Source organism: Dysidea avara, chromosome 7 (assembly GCF_963678975.1).
Source record: "Dysidea avara chromosome 7, odDysAvar1.4, whole genome shotgun sequence".
Lineage (NCBI taxonomy): Eukaryota > Metazoa > Porifera > Demospongiae > Dictyoceratida > Dysideidae > Dysidea > Dysidea avara.
Window position 1 is genome coordinate 1,093,954 of NC_089278.1, and position 12,673 is coordinate 1,106,626.

General features: G+C 38.0%; 2 protein-coding genes across 3 annotated transcripts in view; both read left to right on the top strand.

The window, feature by feature from the left end:
• Positions 1-4,362, top strand: part of LOC136262363 (U3 small nucleolar ribonucleoprotein protein IMP4-like) — a 12,613-nt gene extending 8,251 nt beyond the window's left edge. Inside the window, exons 4-9 of the mRNA XM_066056607.1 lie at positions 589-698; positions 742-874; positions 2,881-3,035; positions 3,776-3,870; positions 3,922-3,995; positions 4,159-4,362. Coding sequence (XP_065912679.1) covers positions 589-698; positions 742-874; positions 2,881-3,035; positions 3,776-3,870; positions 3,922-3,995; positions 4,159-4,283 — 692 coding nt within the window. The 3' untranslated portion in view covers positions 4,284-4,362. The remainder of the gene's footprint in view (positions 1-588; positions 699-741; positions 875-2,880; positions 3,036-3,775; positions 3,871-3,921; positions 3,996-4,158) is intronic.
• Positions 4,363-5,167: 805 nt separating this feature from the next.
• LOC136262365 (phosphatidylinositol 4,5-bisphosphate 3-kinase catalytic subunit gamma isoform-like) overlaps positions 5,168-12,673 on the top strand; it is a 7,632-nt gene continuing 126 nt past the window's right edge. Inside the window, exons 1-32 of one of the 2 annotated variants that reach the window (XM_066056609.1) lie at positions 5,168-5,282; positions 5,383-5,972; positions 6,025-6,100; positions 6,156-6,204; positions 6,601-6,702; positions 7,250-7,337; positions 7,391-7,542; positions 7,597-7,693; positions 7,745-7,817; positions 7,870-7,942; positions 7,991-8,077; positions 8,126-8,207; positions 8,257-8,366; positions 8,425-8,623; positions 8,679-8,797; positions 8,849-9,073; positions 9,120-9,198; positions 9,252-9,353; positions 9,403-9,522; positions 9,579-9,673; positions 9,720-9,813; positions 9,870-9,926; positions 9,985-10,094; positions 10,140-10,194; positions 10,249-10,383; positions 10,428-10,538; positions 11,808-11,866; positions 11,917-12,010; positions 12,058-12,159; positions 12,211-12,276; positions 12,329-12,424; positions 12,474-12,673. The exon at positions 12,474-12,673 is cut by the window's right edge and continues 126 nt beyond it. In XM_066056609.1, coding sequence (XP_065912681.1) covers positions 5,388-5,972; positions 6,025-6,100; positions 6,156-6,204; positions 6,601-6,702; positions 7,250-7,337; positions 7,391-7,542; positions 7,597-7,693; positions 7,745-7,817; positions 7,870-7,942; positions 7,991-8,077; positions 8,126-8,207; positions 8,257-8,366; positions 8,425-8,623; positions 8,679-8,797; positions 8,849-9,073; positions 9,120-9,198; positions 9,252-9,353; positions 9,403-9,522; positions 9,579-9,673; positions 9,720-9,813; positions 9,870-9,926; positions 9,985-10,094; positions 10,140-10,194; positions 10,249-10,383; positions 10,428-10,538; positions 11,808-11,866; positions 11,917-12,010; positions 12,058-12,159; positions 12,211-12,276; positions 12,329-12,424; positions 12,474-12,665 — 3,684 coding nt within the window. In that variant the 5' untranslated portion in view covers positions 5,168-5,282; positions 5,383-5,387 and the 3' untranslated portion in view covers positions 12,666-12,673. The remainder of the gene's footprint in view (positions 5,283-5,382; positions 5,973-6,024; positions 6,101-6,155; positions 6,205-6,600; positions 6,703-7,249; positions 7,338-7,390; positions 7,543-7,596; positions 7,694-7,744; positions 7,818-7,869; positions 7,943-7,990; positions 8,078-8,125; positions 8,208-8,256; positions 8,367-8,424; positions 8,624-8,678; positions 8,798-8,848; positions 9,074-9,119; positions 9,199-9,251; positions 9,354-9,402; positions 9,523-9,578; positions 9,674-9,719; positions 9,814-9,869; positions 9,927-9,984; positions 10,095-10,139; positions 10,195-10,248; positions 10,384-10,427; positions 10,539-11,807; positions 11,867-11,916; positions 12,011-12,057; positions 12,160-12,210; positions 12,277-12,328; positions 12,425-12,473) is intronic. The other variant, XM_066056610.1, reaches the window with a different exon arrangement.

The window sequence follows — 12,673 nt, forward strand, 5'->3', positions numbered from 1 at the left end:
TCCATTAGTGCTAGTCATGTCCTGTCCTTATTTCATGAGATGACAACTATTATACTTGAATAGTTGCCATGCCAATGTCTGCTTAATATGGCGAAGCAGTATAACAGTTAACAGCTAGTATGACTTTGCTTAAATTATATATGTGATATCCCAATTTTTAGAAAACTACAATAGTCAAATACACATTTGAAAATAATGAGGTGCAAGTTACACTTGTACGGTACCTACAAAATGGCATTCAATCAACTAAACCTGATATCGTCGTGCTTTGCCTGCTCATGTAGTCTGTTTCATCTAGCCAACATCTTCACTTATTATTTATATTAGTTTCTGCATAGCTACTGTACAAGCTATTTCTGGTAATATATCTCATTCACTTTGCCAGTACATTCATTTGTCGACTGATTAGTTTACAAAGCTCCTCAAAGTCAGCCACATATATAGTGGAGAAGTAATAAAATAATTATTCACGTGTGTCTCTGAGAACAGACCTTAAATCTTCTTGTCGGGTGCAGCATACATAATGTGACCAACTGTCACAAAATATATTGTTTATTTACAATGAGAATATTGTATATTCCATTTCAGACCTTACTACTCACCAAGATGATGAGTATGTGTGGGCTGGTGTGGAGGATCCTAAGTTAGTTGTCACTACTTCACACAATCCTAGTAGCAGGTTGAAACAGTTTGCCAAGGTTAGTCGTATTTGTAGCCGCAGTGTTTACTTCTCGTTAATAGGAGTTACGTTTGATGTTTCCCAACTGTCAAAGAATGAATCGTGGAAATTATGTAATCACTCAGTTAGTCCATGCCTGTACAGCAAATGGCATCACTGATTTAATTATTGTACATGAACACAGAGGGGAGCCAGGTACGTGTTAATTGTTGTCATGGAAGAGGCTAGTATGGCTATTCTGTTAAGGTGTATCTTTTGTTATAATCCAGTATGGCATCTGAGAGAGTTAACTTTACTGAGTAATCTTACGTTGCCTTTTAATTAGTGACATCTTAAAAATTTTATTTACTTTGTGTGTTTTATGGATAATGTACCACTCTGCGTGGGCAGTTCAAAGGCACCGCCAGTGCCATAATTTGTATATTGCACTGCTGCAGACCGCAGCGAGTGCATTATAACTTATAACACACTGGTTGCGGTTTTGTAGACCACAACGAGTGCATTATAAGTTATAATGCACCGACCGCAGTGCAATATACAGATATTGCACTGGCTGCGGTTTTGTGCAGCATAGCACAAGTGCCGGTGGCGAAGACCACTATGACACCTCACCTAATAGGTGGAAAGACACTTCACAGATCACTCGAATTCTTTTATAGCCTGACATGTAAAGGTCGATTGTGGGCCATAACGTCACCAATACGTACAATGTTTACAAGCAGCCAATGGCAATCGAAAAAGCCAACGTGGGTGGCCACAACTCTAGTTTACATATATATAAACGTACTTATACACCTTACTAGTCTGGTGCCATCTTAGCTCAGATTAAACTGTAGTCCACTTCGACAATGACTCAATAAAACAAATATATTCTAAATAATATTAACCTTTACGTTCGATTATGGTAACCAGTTTTGTCATGCCACCAGATTCGAGTTTAGCCAGTGTGAATAGTAAGAATTAGACTAGTATCGTTTAGTAGTTAGGTATTGTTCACTTAAACCGTCTATTTAGCTGCTTTTTTTTGCTTGAGAGAATCACTATGGCGATTAGTCTGGTGCTTAGTCTATATGGCATGCTGAGCACTACATGATGAGAGTCGAACAGCGAATGCAGGTTAGTGATATAACCCATAGCGCACTAGCTTTCAATATCTCAGGTGGCTGCAGTACTGCAGGGAGAACGTCATTGCAACGTCCGGCTTGGTTACCCACAATTGATGTTAGAAACCTGGCCTTTATAAATGTTACAGCTGTCTTGTGAGACTCTCTCCACCTATTGGGTGAGTGGTACATAACAGTTATACAACGTGCACTCGTGCTCTGCCTGTATAAACGCACTTGTGGCCGTTGTAAACTGTATAATATACTCCTTTAGCATGGACATTCATAGGCACCACTCGGGGTTTAACTAGCAATATACTGGAAAGTGGTTTTGCTCATGTCTTTGATGCCTAACCAGTTCAAAGAGAATTGTATGCTTTGACTCGTTGTGTTGAGCAACACAGAGCTTTATATTGTGGGATTTACTTTGAGTTTTAGCTAGGCTGAGTAGGGCTTTGTGGTTTTGCCAAAAGCCTTTATTTGGTATATTTGTAAAATGATACCTTGATTAGGTACTGCCCTTGAATGGTATTATACAACAAATGTTGAATAGGAATGGTATTTTGTAGTAAGTGAAAAGGCTCAGTTACTCATTCTGTAAACACACAGTTTATTTTGATGCCACAACATTCAATTCCTTGTATTACCACTATGATGTAGTCGGTGTTTTCAGTATTTCGGTATCATATGGTTCGGTATTGGGCCATGATAATACCTTAGTACTGTATGACTAAACTGTAGAGCCCTAAGGTTGAGTGTAGTTGAAAAATTATGACTAGTTGATCATTAATGAACTATATTCTATTATTAAATCAATCATTTGGGCAATGCATGGATGCATATTTCTACCCATCATGTATAGCAGACCACGGGACACTAAGATTAGCATCATGTATAGCTGTCTGTTTGTAATGTTGCTAGCATATAAAAACGAACGCAGTAGGTGTATTTTAGTTCTCTCACCTACTGGATCCCAAGTTGTATATATCACTTATACCATGACTGCTCAGTCCTTAGGCTTCAGAGGTATATAGCATCGAATCCCTTGCAGCTGTGATACAACTATTACTTATGCATCAACTGTTGTGATTTATACAGATGGGCTGGTGATATGTCATCTTCCATTTGGTCCTACTGCGTCATTTTCCATCACCAATACTGTCATGAGACATGACATACCTGATGTGGGGACCATGTCAGAGGCCGCACCTCATCTTATCTTTCACAACTTCAAAACTGAACTGGGACAAAGAGTATGTAGATGTGTGTGTGAGGTGTAGAGGAGTGCGGAAGCACTTTAGGTGCTACATGTTGTTGAAAATATTGTATTAATTGTATAGTTTTGTTTGGAATATCACATGATCCTCAATAGTCGTAATACAAAACCAGTTAATGGTGGTGATTGCATATGATCGTTAGATATTTTGATTGTGGTGTACTTTCTTTTGTAAAAAGTGCATAGTTTTCTAAGCAAAACCGACAAAATGGCATTTTGTGCATAGTGATTCTAGTTGTGATTATTCTAACAAACCAATGATGTCACACTGTGTTACATTGTTCACACATTTCAGTTCATCTCGAAAACTGGTAGCTTAGCAGAATTCGGTTTAACAGCACTTATACCACTTCCACCCTCCTCTGTAGAGGGTATTTGTTTACAGTTAGTAACGGTTACTAGGCACCATGTTTTTGAGACAAATATCGTGGTACCCATGTGAAAAACTGGGAAATCACTATGCTGAGTGAGTTGCTTATGCAGTACAAGTCAATGAGCAGCTGGAGTTTAATGGCCCTGTTTCTTCCAACTGCAAAGTGATATTACTAGGTATAACAAATGCATCACAACTTTTTTTATATTTTCCAGCATTTTTTGGCCACTCTTGCCTCACGCATTATACCAAAAAATATTTTAGTGTGATGTCTGTCAAATGGATACCCTCTATACCAGCTGTTAATGGCATTGTATACTACCTGTTAACGGTATTGTTAACAGGTACAGAATATTTTGAAGTACCTTTACCCTGTTCCTAAGCTGGACAGCAAACGAGTGATAACATTTGCGAATCACAAGGACTATATATCATTCAGGTTAGCTATTGATGTTTAGTGATATATTTGATAGTCTGCACCTACCAACAGACATCATGTGTACAAGAAGAATGGACACAAAGATGTTGAGCTAAAGGAAGTTGGACCAAGATTTGAACTAAGATGTATGTTAGTGTAGTCAAAGTGAATACCTCAACATAATTGGGTGTACAGTAATTTTTTTTTTGTTGGTAAAACCTTAAGCATATTACCAAGAGTGAATAATAGAAGAGATTCACTCTTGATATTACTTATTTATAAACATTGTCTACTTCTCTTCCTACTTAGTGTATGAGATCAGACTGGGCACTGTGGACCAACCAGTAGCAGATACTGAATGGAGATTAAAGCCATACATGAACACTTCCAAGAAGAGACTAGCATTGAGTACTACTCCTGGTTTTGATCATTAATAATTAAAATTGTCTGTCATGAAATTATAGATGTACTAATGTTGTATGGGTTTACCACACCTACTGTTCACAAATGGAATTGGTTATTCCCTGCTTTGATATGTGACATGACTTAATAGAATGGAAGCTTCTTTGCTTCCCCACAATTTTCCCTGCCTATATTAAATCACTGGTGATGCCATCTGCCATGCTCTGCGTTTGTTAAGGAGACATTAGAGCATAGTTCCACTTGCACGACTTCAATAATTAGAGTTAGGGACATATTCTGTTTCAATCAAGTAATATTGTTTGATATTCTATAGTTGGATTGTTCCAAACAGTTTCACTCTGTGGCAGTGAAGCCACTAACTAGTCACTGTATTGGTGATGGGAATGTTTCCCAATTTCCACCTACCAGTTTACCCCATTCTCTCTATTTTGTATTTGTGATGTCCATCTCAGGAAGGCTATGTGTATAGATCAATTCACGAATATCTGATAAGCCGTAACATAATCAACACACATAGCTATCACTCCAACAGGTGGCCAGGTCACGACTGTTGTTCATATCAAAATACCTTTTCTCAAAAAACTACTCCCAATCCGATGACTCATCTACCAACATCAGTCTATTACCATCACAATCAACTAGTTGACTATTGTTCTGTTATTAATGTGTTCTCTGGACATGTTGACAACCTCCTACCAACACCACCTCACAACAAACCTGTTGTGATTCTTTTTTTGGACGGAATGGTAATCACATTAAAATAAAAATTCTTTAAGTTATCATTCCATGATCATACAATGGTGACAATGACTGGTTAACAACATGACATAGTTGTAAACACAAATGAAGGATGGTATGCAGCCATCCAATGGAAGACTTTGTGTGCACATATTTGAAGCACTTACTTGTGTCACTGATAGCAGACAGCTATAAATATTAGTAAAGTTTGAAAATGTTTAGTTGTGGGAAGTAATCTTATCCTCTATACTAGTTTGCTTGAGGCAAAAGAGGTTTGCTTTGTTGTAATGATATATATATCAGTGTTATATAACAATAAGTTCTAACTAGTGTACAGTACTCTGCTAAGGTAGTTTATGATTTATTAAACAGCAATTATGTACAAAGGACAGTCACCATCACCTGCGCCATCTGAAATGTTGAAGAATTTTATTGACTCTGATGAGATAGAAGTGCCCAGAAGACTACCTCCACGTGTGTCAAAATATGTGCCCAGATCAAATGTTGTTGAAGCTGTCACTACTGTACACGATCATCACCCAATAAGACCAGTTGCACTTAGTACAGACAGCAGTTCCAGAGGGTCTATGTTATCAATGAAATCCATCTCTGAAGACAAGGAGGATGATGGACAATCATCACCGCCTTCATCTTCATCCACTGATACTCCTCTTAAACGGAAGAGAGCAATATATAGAAAATGGCAGACACATACACTAATAGAAGTATCAGATGTTAAACCAAAAGTGGAATTATCTCGAGCATATTCTTTGGATAGTCCTTTAAGAATACCACATGCCTATAACCCTAATGAACCTCTTACGAACTTTCCTGCTAAGAAATCATTCTCTCCTCATGGTCTGGTTCGTGTCAGATCCATCAAGGCAACCATTGGACCACTCACTAAAGAAGTGTGTGAAAAACTGAACATGTCTTTGCAATTGGATCACTGGCCAATGAAGGTATTGTCATAAGTATTGAGACTATTAATAGTATCTTGTAACGTATTTGTAGTGTGACGATTTCACTCATCTCAGTTTAAAAGTGCCTGATTATACTGGTGAGGAAATATTCTCACTGGAAGTAAGAGGTACTGAGTGTGTCCACAAGTATGGTAGAATATTATGCTGACATTGTTTATATAGAAGATTCTATGCTCATCACAATAAAAGAGAATTTGGTTTCAGAATTAAAGTAAGTGTCCTGTTTATATATATGTCATGACAGAACTCCTCATTATAACAATGTGTTTCACTTCCACATACCATAATTCACACCTTGGACAGGTGTAGGACACATTGTTATGGCCTCAATGCACTGACTACCTGTTGTTAATGATGTATGATTTGAGGCACCCATGTATATCCATTGGTTGGTGGGAGGGTCCCTTACTACCAATACACAGTAAATGGGTTCTGTTATGCCTAGTAAGGTGTATTCTAAGAATGTGTGTTTGACTACATGTGCTTTCATATGCATGCATATAATCATGGGGGCTACCTGTGTACAGTCACAGCATATGTAAAGTGAAGACTATCTGATAGTCTGTGTGATAATAAACCAGTTAACTATTTTTGCTTCCTTGTCTAGTAAGAAACATCCTAACAGATTATGGGGCTTCATTCACAACTGTCAGTTTGTTTACTCACTTTGTGGACGTGATTACCAGCTACTTGATGACTACCAGTACATGTATCCTCCTCAGTGTGTGTCTGTGTGTACATGTGTAGATCTTCATGTAATGCACGCACACATACACACTACACACACACACACACACATACACACCACACACACACACACACACTACACACACACACACACGCACACACACACTACACACACACACACACACACACACACACACACACACTACACACACACACTGCACACTACACACTACACACACACATACTACACACACACACTGCACACTACACACTACACACACACACACACACTACACACACACACTGCACACTACACACTACACACACACACACTACACACACACACACTACACACACACACTACACACACACACACACACACACACACACACACACACACACACACACACACACACACACACACACACACTACACGCACACACACACTACACACACACACAACACACACACACAGTACACACACACACAACACACACACCACACACACATATACACTACAAACAGCAGTAATAAAAGACACGTGGTTTATTCTTAACAATTTATTAAAGCTATAACTCTTTCTTGTATCAGCATTTTCTACACACCAAATCATTTCCTATGATTACAGTTAGAAAGAAGTACGTGCTTACTGAAGAGGTAAGCTACATGTATAGCTAGCATTAGAACTAATGTTAATATTATACAATCAGGAAGTTTTACTTGAAGATAAGATTCATGCTATTACAAAGATGAGCTCATATGGTTACATGTCCTCACGAGATAGTGGAGTATTTGATAGTGTTCACTCATTGACCGATGAAACTGATCATGAAATAGCATGGGCAAAGTTGACCCTTAAAAGGTATTGTATAACTCTGATCATTTTAGCCTTGAATGTCATCAAGAGTTTATACAGTTTTGCAGTTGAATTGGCAAGATATCGTGACTCAGTTAAATACAGTATGATGACTGAGCTTGATCTATCTCCTGTTACTCGACACTTTGCAATTAGAGTGAGATAACACAACATATCCTGTGTATTATTATGTGTGTGCTATTAACAGGTTCCATCCAATCGTTTACTCAAAGCGTTCATTCACATACAAAACTTTCTTACTCTTGAACGATCATTTGATGGTAAGAAATGTAAATGCAGTATTAAGGTTATTTAACTTTTTTATAAATATAGTAAACTCGACAGCAGCATTCGTCCTAGCTGAGGTTCTCCCTTGTCTTCAATCTGTTAATGCAATACATTCCCGGTAAGACTGTCTGCTATAGTATGTCAATCACCTGATATGTGTCCATAGTATGGACAGCTATGTATTACAAGTTACTGGAGAAGAAACGTACATTACTGGGGATGTCAGACTGCTTGACTTTAAGGCAGTCCGAAGGTAATTAATGACACACTAATCATACGTACTTTTAATAGACTTCTGCAGAGCAATTTTTAAGAGAGAAGATTTACATCTTTCTATTGTGTTGAAGCCATTGCCTCTACATGACCAATTGTATTCAATTGATGTAAGTATCCCTTGTGACGTCTATATTGGAACATTCAATATGTTAATAGTGGCCTTTGGTTGATCCATTTACCGGCACAGCTCCTACCCATGACTACCTCACTGACTGTGTTAATAGGGTTAATGGAATCTCCTTATGGAAATTGACGTCTCCATTAAAGTAAACAGTATAGTTCATGTAATATTAATTTTGTATGTTCACACAAATATTATTGTAGGGTTTGCATCAGTAAGATCTCAAACATACCATATCAGCTCCATAGAAGAGATATTTGTAATGTTGAAATAGAAATTGGAATTTATGTTGGTGGAAAATTGCTGAGAGAAACAGAAAAGATTTCAGCTACTATTTCTTGCAAAGAAATTGTTTTGGATCAAACCATCACATTTGATATCAACAAAAGTAACATTCCCAAGGTAAGTTGTATATAATATGTATAGCTATAGACCAGTGAATCATTTCTAAACATAGGCTACAAGGTTAATGGTTGTTATCAAAGAAGATGGGAAGGGTAAGAAGTCAAGTGGTACCGCAAACAATTCTACTAGTTTGGAGTTGTTTTGGGCAACTATTTCACTGATAGATTACAGGTGACACTATTCATATTGACCGTGTTGTAACAGCCTCTTATGTGTACATAGGAATCTACTGAAGGTTGGAGTGCATGAAGTGTACATGTGGCCTACAGCAAGAGCTAATGAAAAAGATACAGACAATGCTGAAACGTTTTCTTGTGATCCTAATCCAGTTGGCCCCATTGCTAATAATCCTGACCCAACTGCTGTGCAATTAACAATGGAATTTGAGCATTTTGCTCATCCTGTGATATTCCCTAATGATGTGCCCACTCATGTGGTTAAAGAAAGGTACGTTGGTAACTGTATATTAGTGGTGTGTATAAAATTTTTGCAGGAATTCATCCTCCAGGAGCTACGAGAGAGGTATCAGTTGTATTTTTGATATCATGAATGCAGACACGGCATTTATAATGGTTAGTAGTTTGTACTATTGCAAATACAGACATGATTACTCCTTCTTGTTTAGAACCTGCCATCCTATATTGAGAAGGTTGATTGGTCAGTACCTCAACAAGTCACTGAGGCATACAATTTTATTCATAGCCTAAAGGAATCACTACCACTTGCAGTAAGTGTTTGCTTTAATAATTTTTAGTTTCAGTATCTTACCAATGTAGGTAGCCTTCAAGTTTCTAGACTCTGATTGTCCAGATGAGTTTGTTAGAGCATTTGCTGTTGAGAGACTGAGGGAACTAAAGGATGATGAGTTGATGGGTTATCTACTACAACTAGTACAGGTACTACCAACTGATCCACTAATGATAACATCACTACTATAATGTTCCTGATATAGGCATTGAAGTTTGAGGCCAATCATGACAGTGCTCTAGCTAGATTCCTACTAGAGAGAGCATTACAAAACAAGTTGATAGGACACTTGTTCTTTTGGTGAGTAGTATAGTTGCCATCTGCATGATTCTACTACTTGTACTAGGTACTCGCAATGTGAAGCTCAAAATCCTCAGTTTACAGCACGGTATGACACCTTGTTGGAAGCTTACCTTGTGGGATGTGGTAAAGGCATGCTAGTAAGAAAACTTCAGTATACGAGGACTTACAGAAATGCTAATATTTTTTGTGTTAGGACAATCTTATAAATCAAGTGTCTACGCTAGGATACTTTCAGAAAATCACAAGAGAGGTGTGTAACCAACAAGCACACACTTGTTAATATCACACTTTGTTCACTTAATTTGTAGTTGGAGCGTGCTAAGTGTCATACAGCATCAGACAGTCAGAAGGTATTGAAGCAATTGCTAATCAAATATGAATTCTCCAATAAAACAGTGATCCCACCATATAACCCAAGGTGATAGCTAGTATACTAACTCCTCAACACATAATATTATTACAGGATGAGGTATGGTAACCTTATGCCAGAGAGGTGCAAGGTGATGCAGTCGAAAAAGGTAAGATTTGTAATTGTAGTATTAATTTTGTGCATTTCAGTGGATATTATTTAGATGCCAATGTGGTTGTCCATGAGCAATATTCATCCAAGTGCCATCCAGCCAGTCCCATACAAGTTGATTGTGAAGACTGGAGATGATCTACGTCAGGATATGCTGACACTGCAAATGTTGACTCTCTTTGACAAGGTCTTTATCACTTACTAGATGTTTACTCATTAAGTACCTTACAGATATGGCAAGAAGATGGTCTGGACTTGTGCCTGATTCCCTATGGGTGTGTGGCCACTGGACCTAACTCAGGAATCATTGAAGTGGTCAAGGATGCTAAGACTGTGGCTGATGTGAGTTTTTCTTTGATATTTACAGATTTCTAGGCATAAGTCTGTCACAGTGGCAGATCCAAGGAGGGGCATAGGGGGCACATCCTCCCCCCCCCCCCCCCCCCCCACACACACACACACACACACACACACACACACACACACACGCCAAAAAAAAACATTACACAAGATCAAGATACCCTAATAAAGCAGTCAGTCAATCCTCTAATAGAACAGTCACTGCATACCGTTATTTTCAAAACAGAAATTTTCATACAAAAAGCAAAATCTGAATTTAGAAAGATTTAATTTCGAAGAGTGCATATTTCGAAGTCCGAATGGATTTCAAATAAACAGAAATTCATGTCACAAATTATGAAGATGCGTGAATCTTTGCCAAAAACTGATTTATTGATGAAATAATCCCCATTCCTGTGCACTGGAGAGAAGACTGAGGGATTCTCGGGTGGAGTGAACTCACTGGCACGATCACGTTTGATCATAGCTAGCTTATAGTATCCTAATCACCATAGATTCTAGAGCAGATGGCATCAATTCCCATTCTGGATCACCTGTTTTCTGGTTATTGGTACAGTAATGATACAGTTTACCCATTATCATCAGCAATACTGAGCTAAAACTCGAGGAATCCATGAACGAATCACCGAAAGTTGGACGGTTGCTTTCACTTGTGGGAATTTATTTTCGAAAAACAACCAGACGTGGGAATTTATTTTCGAAGAGAAGGGCCTCTTCAAAATATCCGAAAATAAAAACCTTTCGAAAATTACCAGCTATACGGTATATAATTATCATTATTGAGTATCATCCATAGTTGGGTGAGTAACTAACTAGCATCTGCAACACTATCCCATGCATGGACACACTTATCCTACTACGGATATTTTGCTATGAAATAAATACACATGGTCTTGTGTATGTCATTCTTTAGCTATAGCTATAGCTAGCTGAACTACTCATGACTATCACATATCCCTATACAACTCTTAGTTCACTATGATTTCATATACCTACTGCTGTGGTGCACCCAAACACTGGATCCGCCCTTGTGTCATGCAGTTATGCTCAAAAGTAATCCAAATGTTCTTACCAGAAATTCTTGTTATTTACTGATTATTTGTTAGCTACTGCTTTATACACTCTTGATCTTTTCAGCATTTCAGGGGTATATCCAAAAGATTTTTACATTACACTTCAAATAATTATACACAGCTCTCTCTCTCTGTTGTGCCTCTTCTGATGTGATCAGACTGTTGTTGAACTGTTTAGATATCTGGGATAACAGACAACACCAAGTTACTTCAGTGGATTGAAGACCACCAAACTGAGTATGCCATGAAACAATTATATTTAATTTATGTGGTATTTTGAATTGTAGTCTATTTGGTGAGAAAGATCCTGATCTTCTCAAGGCAGCCATCAACAAGTTTGTCAGATCATGTGCTGGATATTCAGTAGCAACATATGTTTTGGTATGACTGATCAGTTGAGGTAGTGTTGATGATATCTTAATATGTAGGGTATTGGGGACAGACACAATGACAACATTATGGTGACCACATCAGGTAACTTGTTTCATATTGACTTTGGTCACTTTTTAGGAAATGTCAAACACTTTATGGTAAGCTGTAGTAACGTATGGCACCATAGATTGGTATTGTCTTTTAAACAGAAAGTTAAACGAGAGTGGTGTCCTTTTGTACTCACACCAGATTTCATCCATGTGATGGGAGGAGAAGTACGAATAATTATTGTAGATTTCTAATTTTGATGCAACTTCCTTTGATCAGAAAAGTGACGATTTCAACAAATTCAAAAATCTCTGCTGTAGAGCATTCCTGTCACTGAGGAAACATGCTGACTTGATAGTCAACTTGTTCTCAATGGTAAACATGCACACTACATGTACAACTGGTAACACACATTCTCCATTAGATGAGGTACACCGGTATTCCTGAGTTGACGTGTGTGGAAGATTTAGAGTACCTCAGAGATGCACTGATGGTTACTAAAGATGACATAAATGCCGACAAAAGTTTTGAAAAGTTAATCAACAAATGTATCAGGTTGGGATGGACTGTCCAGATCAGCTGGTGGGCGCATGTTAAAAGAACAAGGACCATATGATATAAATT